General features: G+C 33.4%; 1 protein-coding gene across 10 annotated transcripts in view; it reads left to right on the top strand.

Moving 5' to 3' along the window:
- Positions 1-26,267, top strand: part of LOC100925494 (scaffold attachment factor B1) — a 48,760-nt gene that overhangs the window by 5,104 nt on the left and 17,389 nt on the right. For 4 of the 10 annotated variants that reach the window (XR_004231213.1, XR_004231212.1, XM_023496717.2 and 1 more), the window contains exons 3-19: positions 1,423-1,490; positions 1,595-1,801; positions 3,159-3,221; positions 6,155-6,182; positions 7,124-7,631; positions 8,055-8,104; positions 9,612-9,712; positions 11,332-11,481; positions 11,591-11,673; positions 13,585-13,712; positions 13,862-13,950; positions 15,330-15,436; positions 18,161-18,451; positions 19,496-19,633; positions 20,145-20,187; positions 20,504-20,622; positions 23,731-23,840. Coding sequence is in view for 8 of the 10 variants with exons in the window: in XM_023496717.2 (XP_023352485.1) it covers positions 1,423-1,490; positions 1,595-1,801; positions 3,159-3,221; positions 6,155-6,182; positions 7,124-7,631; positions 8,055-8,104; positions 9,612-9,712; positions 11,332-11,481; positions 11,591-11,673; positions 13,585-13,712; positions 13,862-13,950; positions 15,330-15,436; positions 18,161-18,451; positions 19,496-19,633; positions 20,145-20,187; positions 20,504-20,622; positions 23,731-23,840 (2,283 nt within the window). In the remaining 2 variants the exon portion in view is untranslated. The remainder of the gene's footprint in view (positions 1-1,422; positions 1,491-1,594; positions 1,802-3,158; positions 3,222-6,154; positions 6,183-7,123; positions 7,632-8,054; positions 8,105-9,611; positions 9,713-11,331; positions 11,482-11,590; positions 11,674-13,584; positions 13,713-13,861; positions 13,951-15,329; positions 15,437-18,160; positions 18,452-19,495; positions 19,634-20,144; positions 20,188-20,503; positions 20,623-23,730; positions 23,841-26,267) is intronic. The other 6 variants (XM_031947791.1, XM_031947793.1, XM_031947795.1 and 3 more) reach the window with 4 other exon arrangements.

The raw sequence follows: 26,267 nt of genomic DNA, 5'->3' as shown, positions 1-26,267 counted from the left end.
TATTAATATAACACAGAAGTTTACATTAAATCACTGCCTTGTTTTGATATATTTAATAGAAGGAAATTAAGCCAGAGGTAAATTATTTTTTTTAACTCCTGAAGATAGGATATACACTCATAATTTAAGCCAACAAAACAATTTTTGACTCGCATTGTTCCCGTGTTATTTAAATAGATAATAGAAAGAACTTGAGTGAAATCACAAAGGCCACAAGATATTTTAGTCACTTATTGAGAGATCCATATTCAGACTTCACCACTGATGCATACTACCGTGGTGCAAGTCATTTAACCTCAGTGCTTTTGGAATCTCTTTTGATATCAATGTACTGACCTATATATGTAAAGATAGTTTGCTCACCTTGAAAGTCCCTATACTAATGAAATAATATTACAGTAATAAATGACAAACAACTCAGTTTGTTTTATTGGTATATTTATATTATTGAAGGGGACTGAGTTTATATTTTAAGTTGATCAGAAGGAATTTTTACTTTGCCTTTAAATAAGATCATCTTTGTCAAGATGAGATTAAGTTGGTAGACTGAGACAGTGGGGGTGGTATGAAAATCACAGGAGTACTGTAGGGGGAGTGTTGACTGCAAAAATGAAAGTCTTACAGGCACTAATGTACCTTTTAAAAAGGCACAGATGCAACCTTAATTGGGGGGGAGGACTATTCATTCCCTTTTTAGCTCATTGAGGAAGGTCTGTCCCTTTGGAATCAGTTCAAGATATTTAAGGTGCATTGTTTTTGTTATAAAGCCAAGGAAATATATAAATATCAGCTAGAACATAGACTCAAGTGAAATAATTATTTATTTGTTTACATTTCTTTTGTGAAGTCTGAAAAAAACTTGGTAGTATACTAAAACAATTAAGCTTTGTCAAATTGTCCTTCATGGACATACTGAAAGTTCTCATTTATATGTGAATTTTGTTATATTTTACTGCATATACTTACATGAATTCCAAAATCCCATTTATAACTAACGTAGTCTAATACTCAATACTAGTTTAACAGTAGTTCTGTTTCAATATATTAAGGGCTTAAATAGACTTGTGGAGTAGCCTGTTGACCTACATTCAATTTTATAACCTTTGTAATGGAAAACTATTTTTATAACTCTTGTGTGAGAGGGGAAAACATCCCTTTCCCCTAATTCTTAGAATTTTACACAAAAAAGGGAAAGTCCATTTAAAAAAAAAAAAAACACACACACACATTCAAACATTATCTTCACCTTATCCCATGTGATAAGTACCAGTTACTTTATTTCAGGGAATTCCAAAATTCTTTTATTTGAATGTTGGTTTTAAAAGCAATATTTTGCTTTTGATTAACTCGGATAATCAAGAAGGAAGATGACTTGTTCTACTAAATATTTATTATAGATTTCACATTATGAACTTATTTCAGCAGGACGAAAAATGGAAGAAGAAGGTGCTGAAGATAATGGACTGGAGGAAAACTCTGGAGATGAACAGGTATATAGATTCTGGTTGAAGGTGCAAATTAGTAGTTAAGCATTTTAATCCAAATACCTATCACATGCTTTTCCCCCCCCTTCCCCCCATTCTTCTTCTTACAGGAAGATGTTGAAACAAGTTTGGATAATTTTCGAGATATTGACATGATGGATATCAGTGTCTTAGATGAAGCCGAAATAGATAATGGGAGTGCTGTAGATTGCGGAGAGGACTACAGTGCTGATAATATTCTTGACTCCCTATCTGATAGTAAAGAAAATGCTGATGCAGAAATGAAGGAATTTCCAGATCAGCTTACAGAACATGCTGTAGGTAACTTGGAAACATCTCAAAAATGTACCAAAATGGTTCTGTGGCTGCGTTATTTTGGTAATCCTAAAAACTACCACTACAATGCATCTCTTAAATGTGTGGAATCCAATTAAATGTTTTTAATAACCAATGAAGTGAACACTGGTACGTGATAATACGTGCAAAACATCCCAAAAGGTGTTTTGTTTTTTTTTTTAAAGTAACATCTTTTAGCTAATTGCCTCTCTTAGTTGTGTGCTATTCTCTTGTATGCAACTTACTAGATTTTAAATTAGCACCATTTTGAATATTAGGCCAAATTCAGGCCTGCATGCCCCTCCTCCCCCCGCTCCCTCATAAGACTGGAATCAAAGAAAAGTTCAGTATTGTGTTTTTCTCATATAGATCAATGGCAGGGGTCTATAATTCTACCTGTTTTGAGTATTATTACTCTGTCAGAGGTTGTTTCATTTTGGAAACAGATAAAATGGGGAATTAAATAATGGTGGGAAAGTGTATACCTTGTTACTGGCTATTCTGTTTGCATATGAGTCTGATAGTACTTGAAGTAGAATTACAAAATTTTAAAGACAGAGGGGACCATGAAATGTCATCTAGTCCAACCTTATCATTTTACAACTGAGGAGACTGATACCCAGAGAATTTGAATTGTTTACTCAGTCTTTTAAGGCAATGGCAGAATAGGAATGAAGAACCACTGCCACATAAAAAGTAAGGCACATTCTATTCTTTTATCTTTCACATGGAATGGAAGGCAGTCCAAAAAAAAAAAAAAAAGGAATGTGGCATTTCCAATGGAAGTTAAACGTCTTTATATGTTAATGTATAAAGATGTAAGTTGAAAATAAGTTAATGCGTTACAGTAAGTGTTGTATCCTTCAGAATTTACTTTTTGAGGTTTCTTTCAATGATGCTGCCATTGCCCAAATGGAACTCCTTTTGCGGAAATACTCTCAGTCTGTCATATGCTTTGGAATAGCCTTCATTTTGTCCAGTCTTTGCTATTTGGGGTGTTGGATTTGATTTTAGGAAAAGATCCAAAATTATTCAACATTGTGAATAAGGTAAGTATTCCAGATAAATCTGTACTCTTTTGGGGGTCCAAATGGAGTGTGAACTTGAAATAATACTGATTTTCTTATATGACTTAAAAATAAGCATTTTAAGAAACACTAGGATTATCATTGTCATAATATTGTCTTCTAAAATGTATGCTTTGGCAAAGATAACACATGAATGTAAATGTTCAATGTCATACGAAATCATATTTTGGACAAAGAATTTTGAATGGTTGTTTGAATACACTTATTATTCCTTTGATGAATGGTAAAATATTCTTTGCTTATCTTGCAGGTGGCAGACAAGGAAAGTGTAAACAATTTAGATACTTCATCATCTGACTTCACTGTGGTACAGGTAAAATTCTAATATATCCACTTTAACAATTTCTGTGCAGTAAGTTCAATGTATGTTGTGCAAAATATTTTCATAAGTAACATATTTATCAAGCACCTGCCCCATACTCTTAGGAAATAAGAGACAAACCACATATATCCCTACTTTTAGGAGATGAAATTCTTGTGAAGACCACATGCATTCATGGTTCTGTGACTGCTTTATTTTTGTAATCCTAAAAACTACCAAGGACCTAAAGTTTTGCTTGGGGAAGTAGGCGAGATCTCGGGTAGGCAATGGCACCTGAGCTAAGCCTTGAAGAAAATTAAATTGTATAAAAGAAGCTAGGTGACAAGCATAGTAGTTGCAGGCCTGTGGGATCTGGGACAAGGTCCTTGGAAGAAAGGGAAGTCAGGGATGGACATTTTCAATGAGGAGGCCCAAGTAGACTGATTGAGCTAGAATAGCAATTGTATCAGAGCAATTAGTAATGTGAAATGAATCTCACGGTAGCCTGGGTTAAAAATGTCACAGCTTGGTATCTAAATAAAAGAAAGAAAGCTTAAGCTGCTTAAAATCAAGACATTGAGACATAATACCAGCTATGCAACAAGCGTTCTTTGTTGCTCCTCCATATCAGCATTGCTTTATATGGTATATGAGTGGTTATTTTCTTATTGTTGTTTAGCTGAAGGCTATATTGAACCACCTATAACTGAGAGGAAAATATTTCTTCTGAGACTCATTTTATTCAAATCTTTGGCATATTTTGATTATGAAAGGAGACTGAGTGGATATTTTGAATTGATCAGAAGGAATTTTTACTTTGCCTTTAAATAAGATCATCTTTGTCAAGATGAGATTAAGTTGGTAGACTGAGACCTGGAAATGGGGATTGTGAAAATCACAGGAGGATTGTAGTGGAATGTTGACAGATCTGCAAAAGTGAAAATCTTATGGGCACTAATAAGCCTTTTGAAAAAGCACAGATGCAACCTGTACAAAGATGAATGGGAAAAAAAAACTTGTTAATATTTACCATGTGTGAAGCATTATGCTAGAGATACGAATAGAAAAATGAAGAGAGGTTCTGTATTCAGAGAGCTCATGTTCTCAGAGTTGGCCCATAGGAAGATTTAGGCTATAATAATAAGATAGGGTGATATGGTTTACCTCTTTCAGGGGCAGTTTTATCAATGGTTATCATCAAAGATGGCCGACTCATTCTCCCCAGTGGTGGTTTTCATGAATGGAGGCACGTGCTAGTATCAGAGTCAGTGGTCTGATGAGAGTTTCTTCTGTTATATGAAGATGTACAAGAAGTTATTTTGCTCATTGATATGTCTTGGTTATATGAAAATTAATTGAAAAAAAAAATGGTTCCAGATATTTCTGCTTTGCACTCAGACTAATTTTCTTTTGTGGATAATTTAAATGTGCATCTTAAGTTTTATTCATTTATGGCTAGCAACCTACATGAATTTAAACTAAGGGAGTTAGTTTATCTTGCATTAAATCTTGCTTTCAACTATTGGATAAATGCAATTCAACAAGCACGTATCTACAAAAAAAAATTTTTAGTGAACTGTTTTTATGGAAACACTTCAGTATAGTCAGCTCTTGCAGATCATACATAGTATCTGCCCCTAAAGAAATGCTGAATCAGGAACCTTTCTTTGTTATCTTAGGTGAAATATATTCTGTTCTTAGTTTAGGGGAAGCAAAAGAAAATTTAGGGAGGGGATAAATACCTTCACAGGGTGGTTTCATTATTTAAATTATGTAGGTTTTATGTAGTAGCTTAATCACATGTGATTTTTAAAACATCTTTCAGAACTCCAAGCAGGATTTATGATTGGTTTGCAATTTGACTATATGACTTTTGGGGTTCCTTCTAAGCTTTAGTCATTTTTAAAAATTGTTATAATGTAATGTTCAGTTACTTATTCTCATACCTATATTATAACTTATCTGTGCAAAACTTGCTTGAAGTGTATTATCAGCACATACTACATGATTAATGTTCATGGGCTGATTTTAACCTGATGTGCCTGTGTCTGTTTCATCAAGATAACACTGAAATCCAAGTGTATACCCATTTTTCCCCCTTGAGGCTGTTTAAATTGCAGCTTTACTTAGGTTGGTACTTTGCACCACTCCTAAAGAGAAGCTTCATAGGATTCATAAGATTTGGTTAGAATTAGACAGGAACTTGGACATTGACTAGTCCATCCATCTGTTTTGTAGATGAGGAAAGTGAAGTTGAGGTCCAGAGAAGTGAAATGAATTGCCTATGCTGCCACAGATAGAAATAGAAGTAGAATTCAAATCCAGCTCTTCTGATTTCAAATTCAGTCTTTTCTACCTTGAAAAGCAGGAAAGCCTAAGAGATTCCTAGTTCACCTTTGGGTCTTTATAATAGGACTTTGTTATTTTGTTGGATATGAATTCCCAGATCACCAGATATGCCAGTAATCAAATGTAAGTACAAAAGCATATTCTTAAGGCACATAGAAATTATTTTCAGATATGCTGCATATTAGATTATTTACATTTCAGCTCCACCTCCATATGAATTATCAAAAGTTGATCATGGGTTGAGATATACTATATTATTGATGCCTGAAAAACTTGTGACTAAAAGAAAGAATAGCTTATATATATAAACTATTTCAAGTTAATAGTATAACTGTTATTGAAGGCCCAGATTTCCTGCTTATTAATAATAGTACTCCAAAATTTGGGAGAACAAGAGATAGTGCCTGCTTGGAAGGTTTCTTTACCCAGGTGAACAATTTACCTTATTTGGACCAGTATTAAAAAGCATTTTTTGTTTCATAATTTACATTTTCCAAGATTGTAATTTTGACACACTAATTGAATATTTAAAAAAACAAAATTAGGTTTCATTCGTTTGGCAATGTCTTTTTTTTTTCTCTTTTTTTCTGTTACAGGAGATTGAGGATCCATCCTTGGAGCCAGGTACTGTTAAATCAGAAACCAGAAGCAAGGGTTTGAAACCATTTCAATTTTCCACCTACTACATTTTAAATCCTTAATTATTATTATCAATATTATTATTTCCTAGTAATTACCTTACTATGGTGTTCATTGTTCTGACGGTGGACAATCCCAATCATACCAGGATCATAGAGATTGGAAACCCAGTCATATCACCAGATCTGTGAAAGTGGAATACTTACTATTTTTATAACAATGTCTGGGAGATGGATTATCCCATTCACTTTAATAAATATTAATTAGATAAACATAAAGAGTTTGCCTTACTCTTAAAAGGTTTTGCACACCAAAACAGATCTTGTGATATTGTGCAATATATTTAATAGTTTTGGTTAAAGCAGTTCAGGCAGTTTAAAGCTGTTGTGGGGAACTATATTTAAAGTACTAAGAAGTAACTGGATTCCAGAAGAGGAAAGATTTTCTTCATGAAATGTCAAAACAAATACTGTTCACTTTCTGGACTGCAAATAATACTCCTGCACCGTTGGAAGAGTTTCTGGTTTTCATATTGGACTGTTGTGTTAAAAGAAATTCAAAAGAAATTTCGAAATTGAGCTGTCAGTGAATGATGGTACATTCAATTATACACGTTGGACTTGGAAGCTAAATTTTGAAGAGCAACATAATGAAGACTGTCAAGAATCAGCCAGAAGGTTTTTAGGGGTTAATCTCTGGGATCCTTTTCACTTCCCTATAGGTTGAAGCTTTGTTAATATACTAGACTGTTGGAATGTAGGTAGTTTTAAACAGTATAAGTTTGTGTACATCAGGGTTTTCCAATCTCTGTGTAGCTAGCAGTTCTCTTCGTGTTAGTATGGCAGCTGTGCCAGTTCCGCATTTGTGATTGCTTTATTTCCCTGGTAATTAAACCTTGTGCCATTCTATTCCTGTTAAATCCATAGAAAATGAGAAAATACTCGACATTTTGGGGGAAACTTGTAAGTCTGACCCACTAAAAGAAGAAGGTTCCGACCTGGAGCAGCCATTTTCACAAGATGCAAGTAGCGTGGGGCCAAGCAAAAAGCTTGCAGAGGAAGAGGACAATTTTGTCACCGCTCATCCAGAGGAGGATGCATTAGATTTGGACAACGAGTCAACACAAGCAATTGCCAAGAAGGCAGAAAAGCACTTAGATCTAGTGAAAAGGGAGAAAAGCGAGCAGAAAGTAGATGAAGAGAATATGGACTCTGACACTGTAGTGGTAGAGAACCTAAATGATCAGAGTAGCAAAGCATCAGAAAATACAGAAGCTTCTAGCGAGGAAGCCCAGGAAACACCAGAGAAAGTCTCAAGCCCCGAAACCAAAGAAAGCAAAGAAGACGTTAAGAAAAGTGAAGATGAAGGTTATAATGAAGATTCACCTGCTACTAAAGAGTCCTCTACCAATGAGGGCGGTGATCAGAAAATGAGGTTTGTTTTTTCTCAGTTTTAGACCAGATGCTATCTTTTTTTCATTGGTCATTTAATGACACACATAAGCTGTTTTCTTCAATTGGCCAGCCAGACTGATGAAATTGTAACTTATTTATAGAAAATCTGATTGGTTTCTTTGTGTGTTTTAAAACATTTTATAATTTTTTTTTCCTTCAACCTACTATGGTTGTTTTCTATAATCTTTTCTAGTTAGCTATAATCCAACAATTATTTAATTCCTAATAGTCTGACATGTTAGTTCTTGGGTCAGATTTCCAATGCAAGTTTGCCAGGTATCTTTCTTTTATTTCAAAACTAAATTTCTGGTAGGTATGCAACTTTAGCACCTATAATATACTTTTTTAGTTAGTTTTCTGTATATTTTTTCCTTGCTTATATAACATTAACTTTTGTCTCTAGCTCTATTGAAGAGGACTCAGATACCAAAAGAGTCTCCAAAGATGAAAAAGGTATAGTGCCACATTATGGAATGTAGCAATCCTTTAAGTGTTCTAATTCATTTCAGTAGTGGTTACAGAATTTACTTGTGTTCCATAATAAATCAGTGTTCTTACATAATTTTGTAATTTTCTTTTTGGGAAAGAAATTTTCCTATTTGCTATTGTCATTTATTTCATAGAATACCCCAGGTGAGAAAACTCCATCCAAAGGGATTAAATGATTTAGAGTTCATGAGATTATACATATCTAGAACAGACCTAAGGAATCTGAAGCATGATGTTACTTTATTCCATCATTTGGTAGATCGAGAAATTACCCCAGGAAACAGAAAATTAGAAGTGCCAGGATTTGAACCCAAGTCATTAATTGTTTTAGAATCTCAGAGGCCTTCTAATCTAAATTAACCTGAATAAGAACTGACAAGTGATTATCTTGCCATTGCTTACGATCTCCAAGTCTGGTGAGCCCATCTCCCATAGGGGTTACCCTTTTAAAAAGGAAATGAGAAATATTTTTTTATGTCAAGTCTAAATTTGGCTGTTTGGAACTTTTATTTGTGGCCTGTGGGTTCAAGGCAGAGTTTCGTTCAGGGTTAAAATAGCATAACTAGCAGGAGACTGTTAAGCCATATCTTGGATTTTATATATTTTCAGGCTGCTTCTCAGCTTGAATAACTATGGTATATATAATGTAAAAGAATTGTAACAGTAGGCTTCAAAAATCCATAATTAAAAACAATTCCAAAAAGCTCCTCATGGAAAATGCTTTCTCCATACAGAGAAAGAACTATGGAATCTGAATGCGGGTTGAAGCATACTGTTTTCACCTTTTTTTTCCTGTGCGTTTCATAATTTTTCCTTTTTGTTCTGATTCACTTGACTAATGTGGAAACATGTTTAATATGATTGTACCTGTATGGCCTAATTGGATTGCTTATCTTCTTGGGAGGGGGAAAGAAGAGAGAGATGAAAAAATTTGGAACTAAAAATCTTATAAAAGTGAAGTTGAAAAACTATCTTTACATGTAATAAAAAATACTAATAAGTGGGGGGGAGGGTACAAAATCCATAATTTAAAAGGTATATGTGCTGCACATGGGGAAAAAATTCTAGGATCCAATAATTTTGGATCATAATGGTATTTGGGTATCTACTTATTTTATTACATTAGTATCATTAATTGTAAAGTAACTTTATTGGTTATAATTACTTGTTAATGGGTTTGAGTGAAAAATAAAGGGGAAAGCAAAGAAAGAAAGTGGCTTCCTAGAGCACTTTTTTAAAAAATTAATGTATCTTATTCACTTGAGAAAATTTTGTTTTAGAGAGAAGGTTGAGAATACCTCTTCTCTTCCCTTACGGTTCCCATAAAAATTTCCAGTTGTGTCTTAGTGCCATCTATGTATCTAGGTCATTGTATTCATATATGCTTGTGTGTGCTTTAGTCTTTCAGAGTTTCCTAAGGGACTTGGTATTCTAAATATTAATTGTTGGCCGAAACTTTCTTTCAAAACAGGTCATACCACTAGCAGTTGTGGTAGAAATTTTTGGGTTAGTGGACTTTCTTCTACTACCAGAGCTATAGATTTGAAGAATCTTTTCAGCAAATATGGAAAGGTAAGAATTAAAGCGTTTAGAGTATAATGAGAATTTGAAACAACTTTTGTTAAATATCCCAGAATTTATACATCAAAATGAGTATTAGTCTTTTGAGCCAGAGGGTCTGTGGTGTATGTATTTTTATAATCTTGGTGAAAAATATTCATTCTTAGAACATTTGATTTTGTTTTGTTTAAATCAGCTAAAAATCCTTTGAAGCTGAATCCAAAGAGTTAAGGATCATATTGTGGCTGCAGTAAAGTTTGACTGGAATAATGAGATAATTTTCTTCATATGGTGCATATATTCTCACTAGATCAGTAGTTCTGATTTAGAGTGGTGGTGTCATTGTAATTTGCATTTAGAAATCCTCCCATGGTTTTTAAAATAATCCTTGTTGAATATATGTTTGGCTCTGTTGATTACTTGTTTCATATTTATGTTTATTTGATTGTTTGGTTTTAGTTTAGTAAAAAGAATGTGGAAAGCAAAACTTAAGCAAAGTATCCCCATTGCCTTTCTTAAGCAAATTCGTATTTCTTTCACGTGAATGTCCATCTAATATGTAAGTGATTTCCAAGCTAAATTGGGAAAAGCTTCTTTTTCAGTATTATTACTAACTTAGTAATATCCTTCTGTCCTTAAGCTACTCAAATCTTTGTTTTTATATACATTCCCCATTTGAAAATAGGAGTTCATTAATTAAAAAAGAGAGAGAGCCTCAGTTCTGTTATTTTGGCTGGGGAGAGAGGGAGTAGGATCTTTGTAAAAAATTATATATGTTAAAAAAAAAAAAAAACATTTTGAAGATCTCTAATTTATGCTGGTGACTGAAGAGTAGATTCGGAAAATACAGTATTATCAGTAGCCTATTAAAAATGCAATAAAATGAGAAAGGAAAATGTTGACTAGAGTGTATAAATATTTTTGTGAATTTTACTTTTATTTGTAGGACATTTAAAATGTCATCAAACGTATTAATTCATTGTACCAGTAAACTGCATGTATATTCAGATTCATACATTGATGTTTATATATAATATGGATGTCTACTCTTTTTGTAATGTAATAATTTGCTTACAACTTCACAAAAGAATCTGTAAGAGCATTTACTTGGACTCCAGGTGCACAATTCTTTTCGGTTTTACCATACCAATTCTTTCTGATTTTGGAAGATCATCTTCAATAATAGCCATTAATGGTGATTAATAGTAAAACTCCACTAAAATCTCGCTCTTGATACCTCATCATGGCATGAAAATGGAGATCTCAAAAACAAAATCAATAAAATGCACATTTGATGGATCCTGCCAAACTTGAAAGGTTTCACTTTATAATAGAACCAGACACTTTATCTCTTGTCTTATGGCCAAACTAGCTAAATGTGTATATCAGAGATCATTGCTTAGAGATTTCTCTGCCAAGTAACTGAGGGTTTTTTGTTTATTTTAGCAGTTCTTGAGACTGTCTGCTGAAGTCGGGAAGAACTTAGTCCTGCTTTAATAGAGGGAACGTGTTAATGAAATTATGAATCTATTGTTCTTTTTCTGGTGTAACCTCTTCTTTCCTTGGAAGTGATAGTTTGTAGCTGGGATGATACATATAGTGATATCTAGTGTGTATTCTCTTTCCTAAAGGTGGTTGGTGCCAAGGTAGTCACTAATGCTCGAAGTCCTGGGGCTCGGTGTTATGGTTTTGTCACAATGTCCACATCTGAGGAAGCAACAAAATGTATTAACCATCTTCATAAGACAGAGCTTCATGGGAAAATGATCTCAGTAGAAAAAGTAAGTTTTTAAACCTCCCTTTGTGGTGATTTGATTAATTACTTAAAAGACATTAGTTCATGTAACTCTACTGCTTCTATAATTTGAATTATTATTATTATGATTTCAGACAAAAAATGAACCTGCTGGGAAGAAAACTTCAGATAAGAGAGAAGGTGATGGAAAGAGAGAGAAATCAACTAACAGTGACAGGTCTTTGTCTTACTTTTCAAAAATTGAATACATAATTGATTTATTAAATCCTTTTGGTGAATCTTAATCCTGACCTTGGTGCACTACTAGTAGAATTCTGTAATCCAAAATAGTTCACAAACATTAAGAGAGGTATCTTTCTGAGATATAACAGGGAGGAAGTCATAGTAAGCAGGTTACATTTGAATTAGATCTTAAAGATTAAGTAAATAACAATAATTACTCATCTTTATAGATTGCCTTAAAATTTATAAAGCATTTTGCTTTTTTTTTTTTAATCCCTATTTTTCAAATGAGACTGAATTAGGCAAAATAATTTACCTGAGCAATAACGCAGCAAACATTTATTAAGTGTCTACCATTTGTTAGGTACTGGGAAAAGAATAATGAAATAGTATCTTCAGGGAACTTGTTCTTTATAGAAGAGACATGTATATGTGTAAACATTTACAAAATAATTGTGGAGTAGGTATAGGAGGAATAAGAAAAACTTGTAGAAGATAATGCTTGAGGTGAACTTTGAAAGAAAAGAAATGAAGATTTCTCTTAAGAAGTAGAGTAAAATAAAGAGTGCCTGCCAAGCATTGGAGAAAGGCAGGATTTAAGAAACGGGATCTAGAATATCTTTATGTGGGAAATGTGGTTCACTTGGTTGAACTACAGTATTTATGAAGGGGAATAATAGGACTAAATTGAAACCAGGTGGAAGGACTTTAAATCCCCAGAGAAAGGAGAGTCTTAAAGCAGGGATACTTGAATTTTGAACTAATTATCCAGAGAGGTGATAATTACCTGAACTAAGGTAGTACCCATGTAACTGGAGAGAAGGGAGCAGATGCTAGAGATACAGTGGTGGAATGGTTCAGTCTTGGCAACTCGACCAGCTATATAGGTGAGGGAAGAGTAGGAAATTAGGGATGACTCCAAAATTGAGTGATTCAACAGAAATAAAGAAGTTGAGTTGCCTAAAGAACATCCATTTTTAAATGTCCTTTAATTGGAGATACAGATTGAAACTCAACAAAGAGACTTAAGACTGGATTAAATAAATCTGGGAATCAGCTGTATAAAGATGATTGAATCCATAGACACTGGTGAAGTCAACAGAGAGGTATATATAGAGAAAAGTGCCCAGTCTTTCAGATACATCCATATTTAAAGGCTCTGCTATAGATTATCCAGCAAAACTAGATTTCAAGTCACTCCTTATTCCAACTCCAGAGTGTTCTCCTTTATACCACACTGCCTCCCAAGAAGGCGATAATGAGGGAATTCTCAGCAAACAGATCATTATGAGTATAGCATTTAACAGATGTGCCAACTAGATTGAAGATAGAGTACAGAGTAGTGATATAGAATTACATAGAAAAGGTAGGGAGTGGTATCAGATAGTTGAGGTATTTTAGAAAATGAATTATCATTAGACAAGCCATTGAAGATTTTTGAGTAGTGGCATGTCCACAACGATGCATGAAGATTATCTGGAAGTGTCCGGGTTTTCTTTAATGGGAAGGGAGAAGAACTATGAAGACCTTTTAAGAACGTATTAGAGTCTAACCTAATCAGAGTGTTACACTAAGATTGATGTGGGAATAAAGAAAGATGGAGTAGATAGTAACTGGTTAAGGAGGATGCCATTTTAAAAGAGCAAGATTTCAAACATGGAAAATAAATGCCTGACAAATAATTAGTATCTAGTAAGTACTGGTTGATTGATTGATGAATAGCAAATAATAAGCTTAATTTTGGATAGTGAATCTGAAGTGTCTAAGATCTTTTTCAAATTACTTAAAGAGCATGTTGCTAGTTGATTGAGGGGCGAAAGAAAAGCAAATACAGTAAATATTGGAATGTCCAAATTATGTTTATTATTTAAAAAAATTTTTTGTGGGTGGGTTTTAATATTCTTAGATCTACCAACATAAAAAGAGATGATAAAATGGACAAAAAAGATGACAATAGAAAAGAAGATGGAAGTGATGAGAAGGATAAAGATGAACAGAAATCTGGATCTGATCGAACTAGAACTACTAAGTCAGGTACACTAATAATAGAATAACAGTATTATTCTCTTCATATCAGATAAGTTGTCTTTGGTCAGTTGCTTACACGTAGACACATGATGATATATTTTGATATTTCAAGGTTTTGTTGCTTATCTTGGATCTTCTAATTTTATTTCATTTAGGAAGTCGAGGTACAGAGAGAACTGTAGTAATGGACAAATCCAAAGGAGAGCCTGTTATTAGTATAAAAACAAGTGGAGGAAAAGAGGGAGTGAGTATATTTTAATCAAGATCATCTTATACCTTTTATGTGCATTTGAGTAACCTCATAATATAAAAATACCATCTAGTTTTGTATAAGTATTAGAACATACTGAGATTTCATCCAGTTGAGCTTTTAAGAAACTGTAACTCTATTTTTCTGTGATCAATTGTGAGATTTGTTAAAATCTTTTAGCACTTGTTAAAAATAAAGGTGACATATTTAGTTTTCATGTTAACATTTCATTACTTGGCAGTAGTATCTAATTTAAGAGTATGTTTTGGGAAGCTAAGTAAACGTGAAAATGTATCTATTCATATTCTTTTTGAAGCTTTACACACAAAACTCTTGAAGGTGGGCCTATCTACACCTTATGCTTTCTACTCTTCCATAATGCTGACCACATAGTAAATATTTAGTTGATTGATTCATAGAATCATACATAAATATATGGTTAATTGGGACTTCCAAGTACCTTCTAGTCAGATTTATACGCTTATTATGGTAATTTCAGTCTCAGAGAGTGACCATTTACTTTGCTTTGATTTCTAATGGATGTGAAAATTGACCCAAGGAGGCAGGCCATTTCCTTAATAAAAAAAAATAAAAATCTATATAACTTACATGTTCCTGTTCAAATGTGGTACTCGTAACTGAACATAATACTCCTTATGTGCCATTTAGAGCATAGTACATACATGAATACCATCACCTGAAATCTAAACATTTTGTTTGGTACTAATGGAATCTAAAATGAAAGAGTTGTGTTTTGGTTTGTTTTTTTTGCTTCTATATCATACTATCAACTCATTGCATTTCCAGCTTTTTTATTTTTTGAAATAAAACTGCTACCTCTTTTCATGAAGTTTATTTTTTTTTAAATCCAGTTGGAATATTTCACATTTATCCCAATTAAATTTTTATCTAATTGTTTCTGTGGATAGTGGCTAGATTTGAACTCGGGGCTACCTGACTTCAGGGCTCTGGTGCTGAATCCATTGCGCCACCTAGCTGCCCCTTTACATTTTTTTAGATTCCATTTCTTTCATCCAGTGTAAGTACGGTTTTTCCCATTTTTGTCATTTGCACAGTTGATAAATTGACCATCTATAATGGCATTCAAGTTATTGATAATAAATGTTGAACAAAATTCAATTACTTGAATAAATTTATGTTTACAATTAGTGTAGATTTATCTTTTCCACTTTGTGGTACTTTTTCCTTTTATCTCATTAAGAATTTATCTGACACACTAGAGAACTTCTTTTGGTTCGTTTAGTATGTTTAGGTACTTAGTATGGGGTTAAAAGTTCTACATCTGCCCTTTCAGTTTACTTTCTCAATTTCTTTTCCACTTAAAAGTTTATAATTCACTTTTAAAAACTCAGGTCTCAAAGAGCCAAGATCGTAAATCTGCCAGTAGAGAAAAACGGTCTGTTGTGTCATTTGATAAGTCCAGAGACCAGCGGAAGATGAGAGATTCAGAGTCTCGAAGGTAAATTAATCAGAAATACTAGTTGTCTTTTCTGATTTGCTGTTAAATTTCCTACAATTACACATCAGTTTATGAAGAATTTGGCAATTCTAAAAATAGAATCAGAATTTACATCATAAAATAATTTTATAAATCATCAAGTGTTTCACCATCTTATGAAAAATGGAGACCAAAAAAAGTTATTTGTCAGAATCGCAAAGGTTTTAAGGAGCCTACATTTTTAAAATGTTTTATTGATCCCTTTTGTCTCTAGAGAATCTCATTTCCAAATATCACACCAACACCAATACCTCTCCATTGACTACTTCATTGTAAGAAATACAACTAAGCAAAACCAACCAATATCACAAATAGATTTTAGAGTGAATACAATAAAGTGCACCCTTGGTCCTCTGCTTCATGAAAGGAGAAAAGTATGTTTCATTATATGTTTTTGAAGTGAAGATTTTATCATTACCTCAGCTAAATTTTAGTGTTCTTTTCATTTCACTTATTGTAGACTTTATGAATATTCTCTCTCGGCATCAGTTCATATATAGACCTTTTTATGGTTCTCTAAATTCCTTCTTTCTTAAAACATTATTATACATTCGTATACCATAGTTTGTTCAGCCATGAGCAAGCCATTTACCATTTCATTTATGCCTACACATTTGTTTCTAATATGTGAGGAACCTGGATTTTCCAGGAATTTTCTATCTTCAAAGATTTTGTACTGTGCATTTTTTTAATATTGTAAGACCTTTTTGAATAAATAGAGTATGTTAGAATAATAGTGTCACTGGCTACTAGGATGAACGTTTATTAAATCTCTGGCCCATTAAATCATACTTTTCATATTTTTGTGAAACCTCATAATTTAAAAAATATTTCAGATGCATTCTACTTTAAAAGGTGATTTTCTAGTTGAGTTTTTGACTCAGTAATCCATCTTGCCTAGCTCTTTTGTTGCATAATCAGCATTACATTGATTTTCCAAATTTGAGGGTTAGAAGGGACTTAAGTTACAAGTTAATTCACACCATGCAGTAAAGGAATCCCTATTATATTGTAGTCAGTGAATCTACTCAAAGACTGCTAAAGAAAAGGACTTAGCAATTTAGCCTAAATTGGCTTCTGCAATTTCTACCTGTTGTTCTTGGTTATACTCTCTGGATCCAGATCATATCCAGAATACAGTTCCTCTTCCTTGGTTCTTCTTTTGAATGATGAAATAATTAAGTCAAGAGATTGTTAGCTACTATGAAGTCAGTATTCTGCTGCTGTGCCAAGTATGTGATCGACTTCACAAAGTTCTTTATTTCCTCTTTGTATGGTCTCTAATATATTCCTTTGAGAATCTATTTGACCTCCTTAAACCTTATCTAAAATATTCCATCATCTTTTCCTACTCCCATTTCTGGATTTCCTTACATGAATATACTTAATATATAATATTCTCTCCTTGCCACTTTTTAAACTTTTTTCCTTTGAAATACAGTATACCTTTTCACAGCCTTAGTTCAGTGATAGATTTCATTCCACTGAGTCCCAATTGTATTTCTGAAACAAAATTTCCTCCCATTGAATTAAGACCTCTAGTTCCTCTTTGTTGCCTAAACTTTGGGAGTTTGTTTATAAATACTTGAGGTTTTACTGATGATTCCTTTCTTGAATTTTGTCTCCTGCTAATTTCAGGGTGTTTCATCTGCTAGTCTTTCCTCTTTATGACTGTTCTCCATATCTAAATGTGAAGATTACAATTTTCTGCTCATCATTTTTAATTTTAAAGTTCACTTTTGGCAAATATATTTCTATTAATTTGTTCTCTCAAATGCCATCTTCTTACTCATTGTCCAGTTGTCCACTTTACAAATTAAATTTTCCTTTCTATATTGTTTTCAGTGTGTAGCAGTTAAGAAAATATAGCTTGTAAAGTCTTCAATTTCTTGCCTAACAATTTCAATTAGGAAAATGTTTTAAGTTCCTTCTAGTAGTACTGTGCCCATGTAAACTACAAAGAATAAGTTTGTTTTGTTAAGTTATGCGAGTTATTTTATTTCAAGGAAGACCAGCTGATTCTTGTAATCAGGTCAAAAAATACTGGGAGAGAGGTACTGCCTCGGTACCTACTGAGGTTCAGTACCTCTTTCTGGGTTATCTGTTACCTGATAGTTTCTATGACTACTATTTTATTCTTGGGAAGAAAAATAATTTCTTCCTCTAATTTGTTTTTACATTCTAACTGTACATTACTTTCCCTTCCCCTTGTCCTCATTTCCCTGACAAGGATCACTTCTCCCGTATTTTACCTCATATTCATTTCTTTTTTCCATTGAAGCATTATAGCAGCAATCTCAATTATCTATTCCAACTCCTTCATTTCACAGCTTAGAAAATCTAAGCTCAGAAAAGTGGCCTGATTTGAAGCATGTAGTCCTCAGTGGAATGATGCCAGAACCAAAAGCTTCTGACTTTTAAAAAGTCCTGGGCTTTTTGCACTACTATTATATTATCCGTCTTCTCCTCAGCTATTTCCTACATTAGTAAATGGCAGATTTTGATTTCTGGTGTGCATACTTTTAGGTGCCTTACTTTCTAAAGCTTATGTGTAAGGATCACAATCTTTTAGCTTCCCTCTGTAATGATCTACATCATTTTATCTAAGTGACTTGCATAATCATGTCAGTCTGATTATATTAGAGTTTCAGTTACAAAGATTTGATCATCTCTTATTTAACTCAGAGCATGTGAGTGGAGTGAGAGAGAAGAAAGAATTCAAGCCTTACAGGAACGAGAAGAAAGAGAACGTCTGGAAATAGCCCGTGAGAGACTTGCTGTTCAGAGACAACGACTAGAAAGAGAAAGAATGGAAAGAGAGCGACTGGAGAGGGAAAGGATGCATATAGAATATGAGAGGCGCAGAGAACAGGAGCGAATTCATAGGGAAAGGGAAGAACTCCGCCGACAGCAAGCACTTCGTTATGAACAAGGAAGACGACCTGCAATCAGACGCCCTTATGATGTGGATGGCAGGTAAGTAAAATTTTATTTTTGAAGAACCTTGAGTTCAAAACATGAATTCCTTATTCATTTACGTGGCATATTTTGTGATGTAAATTTTAATTTAGATTGCCTTTAGGAAATTCCCATATTGCTTTAGAAAGATGATGAAGATCGTGTAAAACAGTTATCATAATAAAGATCACACTAACATTTAAATAGTGCTTCAAAATCTTGTTCTTTGAGAATTTATACCATAGGTTTTTATATGCTTATTAATTAATATGAACATGTGGAAGGAAGCAATGTGAAGCAGTGTCAGAGATAAAAATTATTTCATTTTGGTTGGGGAACCTGGAAAATGGGGAGGTTGAAGGTTTAGAGTAATGAAATTTTGTATCTCACTCTTCAAATTTTGGAGTTGGCAGCCCATCTATGATTTCATTGGTATAGAAAGCTCTTGGCTACAAAGCTCACTTAGCTGACACAAATTAGCACCTCTCTTTACAACTTCTTAGAGTTGCCTAGAGCCATTATGTCACACTGGCAGGACTTGTAAACCCAATCTTTTTGCAATTAAAATTATTATATAATTATGCAATTATTAGCAATTTATAAAAAATAATTAAAGACAGTTTTGTTTCTATTAAATGGGTCAGCGATATTAGTGTGGTCCTACCTTTTATCAAAAATAGTCTAAATGTTAGGATTTCTTAATAGAACTTTCACTGTTAAAATGACTTAGTATTGTTACCAAGTAGCTCTTTGCTTCTTAAAGATCCAAATTCCAACTCTTAACATGATAACATTTTCTACTGTTGTATTTAAAATATTGAAGTATAACTTCTTATTCCTTTATCAAACAAAATTTAATGTTCTGTAAAAATACCGTATGTTCTTATTTAAGAGTATGCTGTGTCAGTAAAATTAATGTGTCCATTACTGAATCTATTTAATGATAGAAACAAGTAATACTTTAGAAGAGAATCTTCTCAACTTGATTGAAAGAAAAGTAGTTTTATTCATTTTCCCCCTCTTTTTTCTCTAAACTAATAGAAATCTATTCTCCTCTATTAGGCGGGATGATTCTTATTGGCCAGAAGGAAAGAGAGCAGCACTGGATGATCGATACCATTCTGAATTTAGCCGTCAAGATCGCTTCCATGATTTTGATCATAGAGATCGTGGGCGGTACCAGGATCATTCAGTGGACAGGTTGGTATATTGCAAACCTTTAACCAGGATAAAAATGAAATAATTTGTTTTGTCTAATACATATTTCAGGAAAGTGTACAGAAAAATACACTTAGAACCAGCTTTCCTTGTTACAGTTGCAGGTATGAATGAATTTGTTTATGAAACTAAAAAATATATATATTTGAGACCCTTTTCTTGTTTTCTTTTTTTTGTAGAGGATGTATAGGAATTGGTTCATAAATAAAAATAAAATCAACTTGTACAATATTTATGGGTTTTAATAAGTGACCATAAATTCTGTAATTTTGGTATAGATTGTGTTTTTATCACCTTCCTTTCATTTTAGGAACATTCACTTGCAGTGAGTTTGCTTGGGGTTTTCCAAGTCAGTAAATTTTTAATGGTGATATATAAAATACAGGAGAATAATTTTTCTCATTGTATAGGTCCCAAGTGCATAATTTTATTAAAAAGAATCGTCCATTGGTTAAATGATATGACATGTATTACTGCTTTTTTCTCCCCTTAGGAGAGAAAGTTCAAGATCAATGATGGGAGATAGAGATGGACAGGTGAGTTAAATGAAACTTGAATTTTTTTCTTTTCTGATTCTATTTGGTACTTGAAGAAAAAAATTAATGAAGAGGGTTTTCGGCAAGAAGGAATATTGTTACTTATTTATCTGTCTTCTATCTGAAGAACCTTAAAAATGTTGATCCACAGATGGACAACAGCCTCTCAGTGAATACAGAGATAATAAAACATGAATTTTTTTAAGTGAACCAATAGTTGTCTTCACTAATGATTCTCTTTGTTATGTTGCTTTGAAGGCTCAATGGTGTGTAAATTGGTACTAAAATATCCTTTGTTGGCTGTTGAATTTTTAAGCATTATCCAGAACGCCGTGGAGGACCAGATCGCCGTGGACGGGAATCCCGAGATGAATGGAGCAGTTATGGATCTGAGAAGAGAATGAGCAAAGGAAGAGGGCTTCCTCCTCCACCCAGGTTAGCAAAGAAATTAATAAATCATTTCTATTCAGCAGAAAAAAAGACTTCAGTTCCCCCATTCTTCCTCTCCTGCTCTTATTGGAGGTTTCAGTGTAAACAACACTGGCAGTAAAATGAAGAGAAAAGATAGTTTTTTTTCAGGGAATTGGGTGGATTGAGAGTGTGTAGATATGTAGATAAATGGTCAGATAAAAGAAACAAAGAAAACGCTTGTATCAAACACTTGCTATGTGCTAAGCACTGAAAATGCAAAAGCAGATAGCTTAAATTCAGAATGGGGGAGCCAAGAGTGTTGATGGTCTGGAAAGGGTATTTTGGTTTAGCAAATTTAGGAGTGATGCATATAGCCATTGGGGATTTGATTATGGCCCCAGAACTTGAAAGTGATTAGAGAGGGTTCAAGTCTGTGACAGGGAGAAAGTGGCCAGGCATAACATGAAGAATGACTGGAAAGGAGTCATAGATGTACACTTGCCTTCAGGACAGTGAGGCCTCAGATTGGGATCTTCACTATTTACAGAAAAGGGGAAAGGGAGCCTGTATACCCAAGACGGTAGGGCAAAGGGGCATAAGGGACTCTTAAAACAGTAGTGAATTGGGGGGGGGGGGGGGGGGGGGGGGGAGGATTGAAGTACATGAATAAAGCAAAGCATATGCATGAGCTAAATTATGCTCTGAATGTTCTAGCAATATAGATGCCCTTAAACTTTTGTTTACATGGTCTTAGCTATCCAAATTAAGAAATATGGTAAGGAGCAGTGTGGCATATAACTAAGAGAATATCATGGTATTAATTTTTAAAAAAAAAAAAAAAATTTTTAACCACAGATTAACCTTATCACATTCTGTTTAAGTAACAGTGTTAGTTCACAGTACCAAACATAAATTGATGGTTTCAGGTGAAAAATAGGTTGGAATCGACTCAAAGGGGCCTCTGAAAGCCCAATATTTTTTCAGTGTGACTATTCATACCTCAGAAGAGTGCACACTGCAAATCTGGACTTGATTTTATTGTTGTTATCGTTGATTGTGTAGACTTTACAAGAGATGGAGAAATGTTGGTTGCGATTTACACCTTAAAATATCAAGAGTTTTTTTTGTTTTATTTTAAGAATTAGAGCATTTGCCAGCACACCCTAGAATAAAGAAATGACCGGGAAATAGACTTTGCAGAGAGCACCCAGCCTAAGAATTATAATCTATTCCATGTTAGTTCCATTGATAAATTACCATTGACTATTCATTGGGAATTGATATAAATTTACTACTCCAAATTCTGACTTTATCCTTAAAATCTTTTTTCCTTTATTTTTTTCAATTACATATAAAAAATTTTTTAAATTGGTGCCAAGGTAGTCACTAACGCTCGGTGTTACGGTTTTGTCACAATGTCCACAAATATTCTCTTCCTCCTTCCCTCTCCCCTCATTGAAAAGGCAAGCAGTTTGATACAAGTTATACCTGTGCAGTCATACAAAAATATTTCCATATTAGTTGTGAAAGGAACAACACAAGCAAGAAAAATAAAGTTTTCATAAGGTATGTTTTGATTTGCATTCAGATTCATATCATCAGTTCTTAACTCTGGAGGTAAATAACATTTTTCATCACGAGTCCTTTTAAAATGCCCTGAATCGTCGTATTGCTGAGAATAGCTAAGTCAATTCACAATTGACTATGACACATTATTGCTGTTAGCATGTATGATGTTCTCCTGATTCTGCTCATTTCGCTTTTTATCATTTCACGTAAATCTTTTCAGGTTCTGGTTTTTTGTTTGGTCTTTTGGAATACATCCTACTCCTTATTTCTTAAGAGTACAGTAGTTCATCATAATGGTCCAACAATTTTTTCAGCTATTCCTCTAATTTTCAATTCTTTGCCACTGAGGGAGTTAGGAGGCAGCTAATATAAATATTTTTATACAATTAGGTATTTTTTCCTTTTTTAAAAAATTTCTTTAGGATACAGAACTGGTAATGGTATTGTTGGGTAGAAGAATATGCAGTTTTATATCCTTTTAGACATAGTTCCAAATTACTCTCCAAAATAGTTGTATTATACTGCATTTGTGTCCCAATTTCCCCATATTCACACCAGTATTGTTGTTTTCCATGTCATGTTAGCCAATCTAGTATGTAAAAGGTGGTAACCTCAGTTGTTTTTACATTGTCCATATATCATCTGACAAACTATTCTATGTTCTCCTTATTTGCTTATATCATCCTTTATGTCTAAATCACGTACCCATTTTGATATTATAGTGGTGTAGGGTATGAAATGTTGGTCTATACCTAGTTTCTTCCAAATTGCTTTCCAGTTTTCCCAGCAGTTTGTCAGAAAATAAGTTCTTGTCCCAAAAGCTTGGATTTTTGCATTTATCAATCATTAGATTACTATGGTCATTTACTATTGTATATTGTGTACCTAATCTATTCCACGAATCTACCACTCTATTTCTTAGCCAATACCAGATTGTTTAGATGATTACTACTTTGTTATACAGTTTGAGATGGCCAGGCCACGTTCTTTCATATTTTTTCTTCATTGATTTCCCTTTGATATTCTTGACCTTTTGTTCTTAATTTTTCTAGCTCTTTAAAATAATTATTTGGTATTGTGATTACAATAGCACTGAATGAATAAATTAATTTTAGGTAGAGTTGTTTTATTGTATTGGTTCAATCTACCCATGATCAAGGAATATTTTTCCATTTATTAAGATGTGACTTTATTTGGGTGAGAAGTGTTTTGTAATTGTGTTGATATAATTCCTGGATGTATTATAAGAATTTTATCTAATCTAATTATTTTAAATGGAATTTCTCTTTCTGTCTCTTGCTCCTAAGCTCTGTTGGTAATATATAGAAACACTGATGATCTTTGTGAGTTTGTGATATTCTGCAACTTTGCTAAAGATTTTAATTTTTCATTTTGTTTTCTAATTGTTTCAATAAGATTCTTTATGTATACCGTGATCATAGAAGAAAAAAAAATACATAGGTATCCTTTGGGAAAATAAGATAACTCTGCTTTTATATGAGCCAGATTAAGGGAAAGGTTTGACTCCCAATCTTAGATTTTATGTGCCTATTTATTTTTCAGGGGACGAGATTGGGGAGACCATGGTCGAAGGCTAGATGACCACCAAGATCGCTCATGGCAAGGAAATGTAGATGGAGGAATGATGGGTCGAGATCATGAGAGATGGCAAGGTAAAAGACTGGCTAGTAGAGACTGTCCCTTTTTATGATTTAGTTTTGTTGCTATTGAGAAGCATTAATCTACAAGAAAGAGTGGGACATTTCATTGGAAAGAGCAAAGAACTGAGAGTCAGGATTTTGTATCCTTAATCTTAGCTCTTCAGCTGACTTGCAGTGTGACCTTGGGCAAGTCACTTCGCTCTGGGTCTTAGTTTCACCATCTATAAAAATGAGTTTTCTTAATGATCTAGGATGACAGAACCAGTTCAGTGAAAAAAATTATTTGGGACTTTTAATATTATGCAAGCTCTGATGGATTTCTGGTAAAAAGAGTCATTGATAATATTTGAGCCAAGCTTCCCTTCATCACCTCAAAACAGCCAGAAATATGCCCAGTGAAGCAAAAGAACAAACTTAGCCCCTTTAAAACAAAAAGGGAAAAGAAAGACCAAAAATTAAATAGAGGTCTTTTAGAAAGTTCTTTTTATTAATTAAAAGAAGAACCAAGGAAGAAAGCAAATACGATGAAAGAATTCAAGGACTTGAGAATTGACTGTCTACCATAACAGTGAGAAATCTCCTTAAAGAAGCAAATACTGGGAAAGAACAGATCCATAGTTCACTTTCAGAAAAAGGAACAAAGACTATCAGAACAAAAGATGGTAAATTTGGAAGAGCACTTCAGTTTTCTTCACATCAAGTAGAATGTACTTTTGTACAGCTTCATCAGATAATTAGAGAAGTACTATTGTCCCATGCAAACACAATGAAATAAGGAATCTGCACTACGTTAGAAAATAAAGAATTGCCTAGAAATACTGAAAACCAAATTCAAAAGTACAAATTCCTAGAATTGGAGACTTCCAGCTCTCAGGCTTTGACCAAGAAAGTCATCAAGTTTAGAGCCTCCAACATTAAAGAATTTTGTGGGCATCCAGGAAAAAACCAGATAGCAAGGAAACTCGGCTAAATCATGCAGAACTGCGTGTAAAAGACAGTGTCGGAATATGAGAGATCTGGATTCTAAGCATTTCAGTTTGCATCCCAAAAGAGTATCACAAAATTGAACGCGATCTTCTATTTTTTCTTTACTATGGAGAATTTTAAATAAGAGAGAAATTTGCATAATTCTTACTAAGGAAAACTGATGAACAGGCATTTGATATATAAATAAATTCATGTAACAAGAAAGATCAAGTGATACTTTAATGTTTACATGCTAAAAGAAGCGCTTTTCATGAAAAGAACAATTTTGGACAAAATCTATGAAATGGATTGGGGGATGGGAGGGAGGAGTTGCGTGAACGGACAAAGGGTAAGGGGAACAGATCTAGATAAATGGAGAGGGGGAATTTTTAATTTAAGATAGTGAAAGATTAACAAAGTAAAATTAGGGAGTCCTGATTTAAAGAGGGTAAGAAGGGAACATCTGACCCCAGGAAAATGAATAGAATGTTTCTAGGATAAACAAATAAATAAATAATGATGCTCCATGGTCCTGCCTTTTTTTTTTCCCTCCTTCCCCAAAGTCAGGAATCTGGGGGTGTTGAGGACCAGTATCAAATTGTTTGAAGTAAAGCAAACTAGTTATCTAGTGCTGATTTTTAAGGTAATTTTATGTGGCGAAACCAAACTTGAAAATGAGCGCTTTTTATGTTAATGAGCCAAAGTCATCCTTCAAACAGAAAAAGTTATAGGATTAATTAGAAAACAGAACCCAACAATTTATATAGAAAACACTTAAAATATAGTCAGTCAATATAAGGGACTGAAATATAGTATGCTTATGACTACAGAAAAGAAATTTATAACCTTGGTTGCAGATAATAGTAAATAATAATAATAATAATAATTTCTAGAAACAAATTGGAAAACTGCATTTTGTGTAACACTAGAAGGAGCAGGTGTAAGTTGACAAATTTGATTAGATTTTACCTTGAAATAAACATCCTATCTCTTTTCTTTTGCCTTGTTGATTAAAATACAATAACAATTGAAGCAGCTTGGTCTTTCAAGATATCCTTGAATTTCTGTCCTTCTAGTGTTAATGAAATAATTTATATTACCTACATATACATAAAGTGGCACTTCTAATAATTACATAAAGAAAAAGCCACGTGAAATTTGAAAAGATTGAATAAAAGTCATTTTAGATGATTAACATTTGCCTTTCATAAGTTGCTAAATGCAGAAATTGATTATATACTCAACATAATTTTACAATAAAAGGAAAAAATAGCATATTTTACAGACCATAATGCAATAAAAATTATAATCTCTGTAGTAACAGTATTAAGATTCCAGTTAAGCATAATTAATAGTCCTAAATAATAAGCATGTTGAAGTACAAATCATTAGTTTTTTTTTTTTTAAGGGTGTGGCATTATGGGATGAAATTAAATGAAAGCTCTTAAAGAGAAATCTGGATATCTGAAGACA

Source organism: Sarcophilus harrisii, chromosome 1, assembly GCF_902635505.1.
Source record: "Sarcophilus harrisii chromosome 1, mSarHar1.11, whole genome shotgun sequence".
In the NCBI taxonomy this organism is placed as follows: Eukaryota; Metazoa; Chordata; class Mammalia; order Dasyuromorphia; family Dasyuridae; genus Sarcophilus; species Sarcophilus harrisii.
This window is presented reverse-complemented; position numbering and strand designations above follow the sequence as displayed.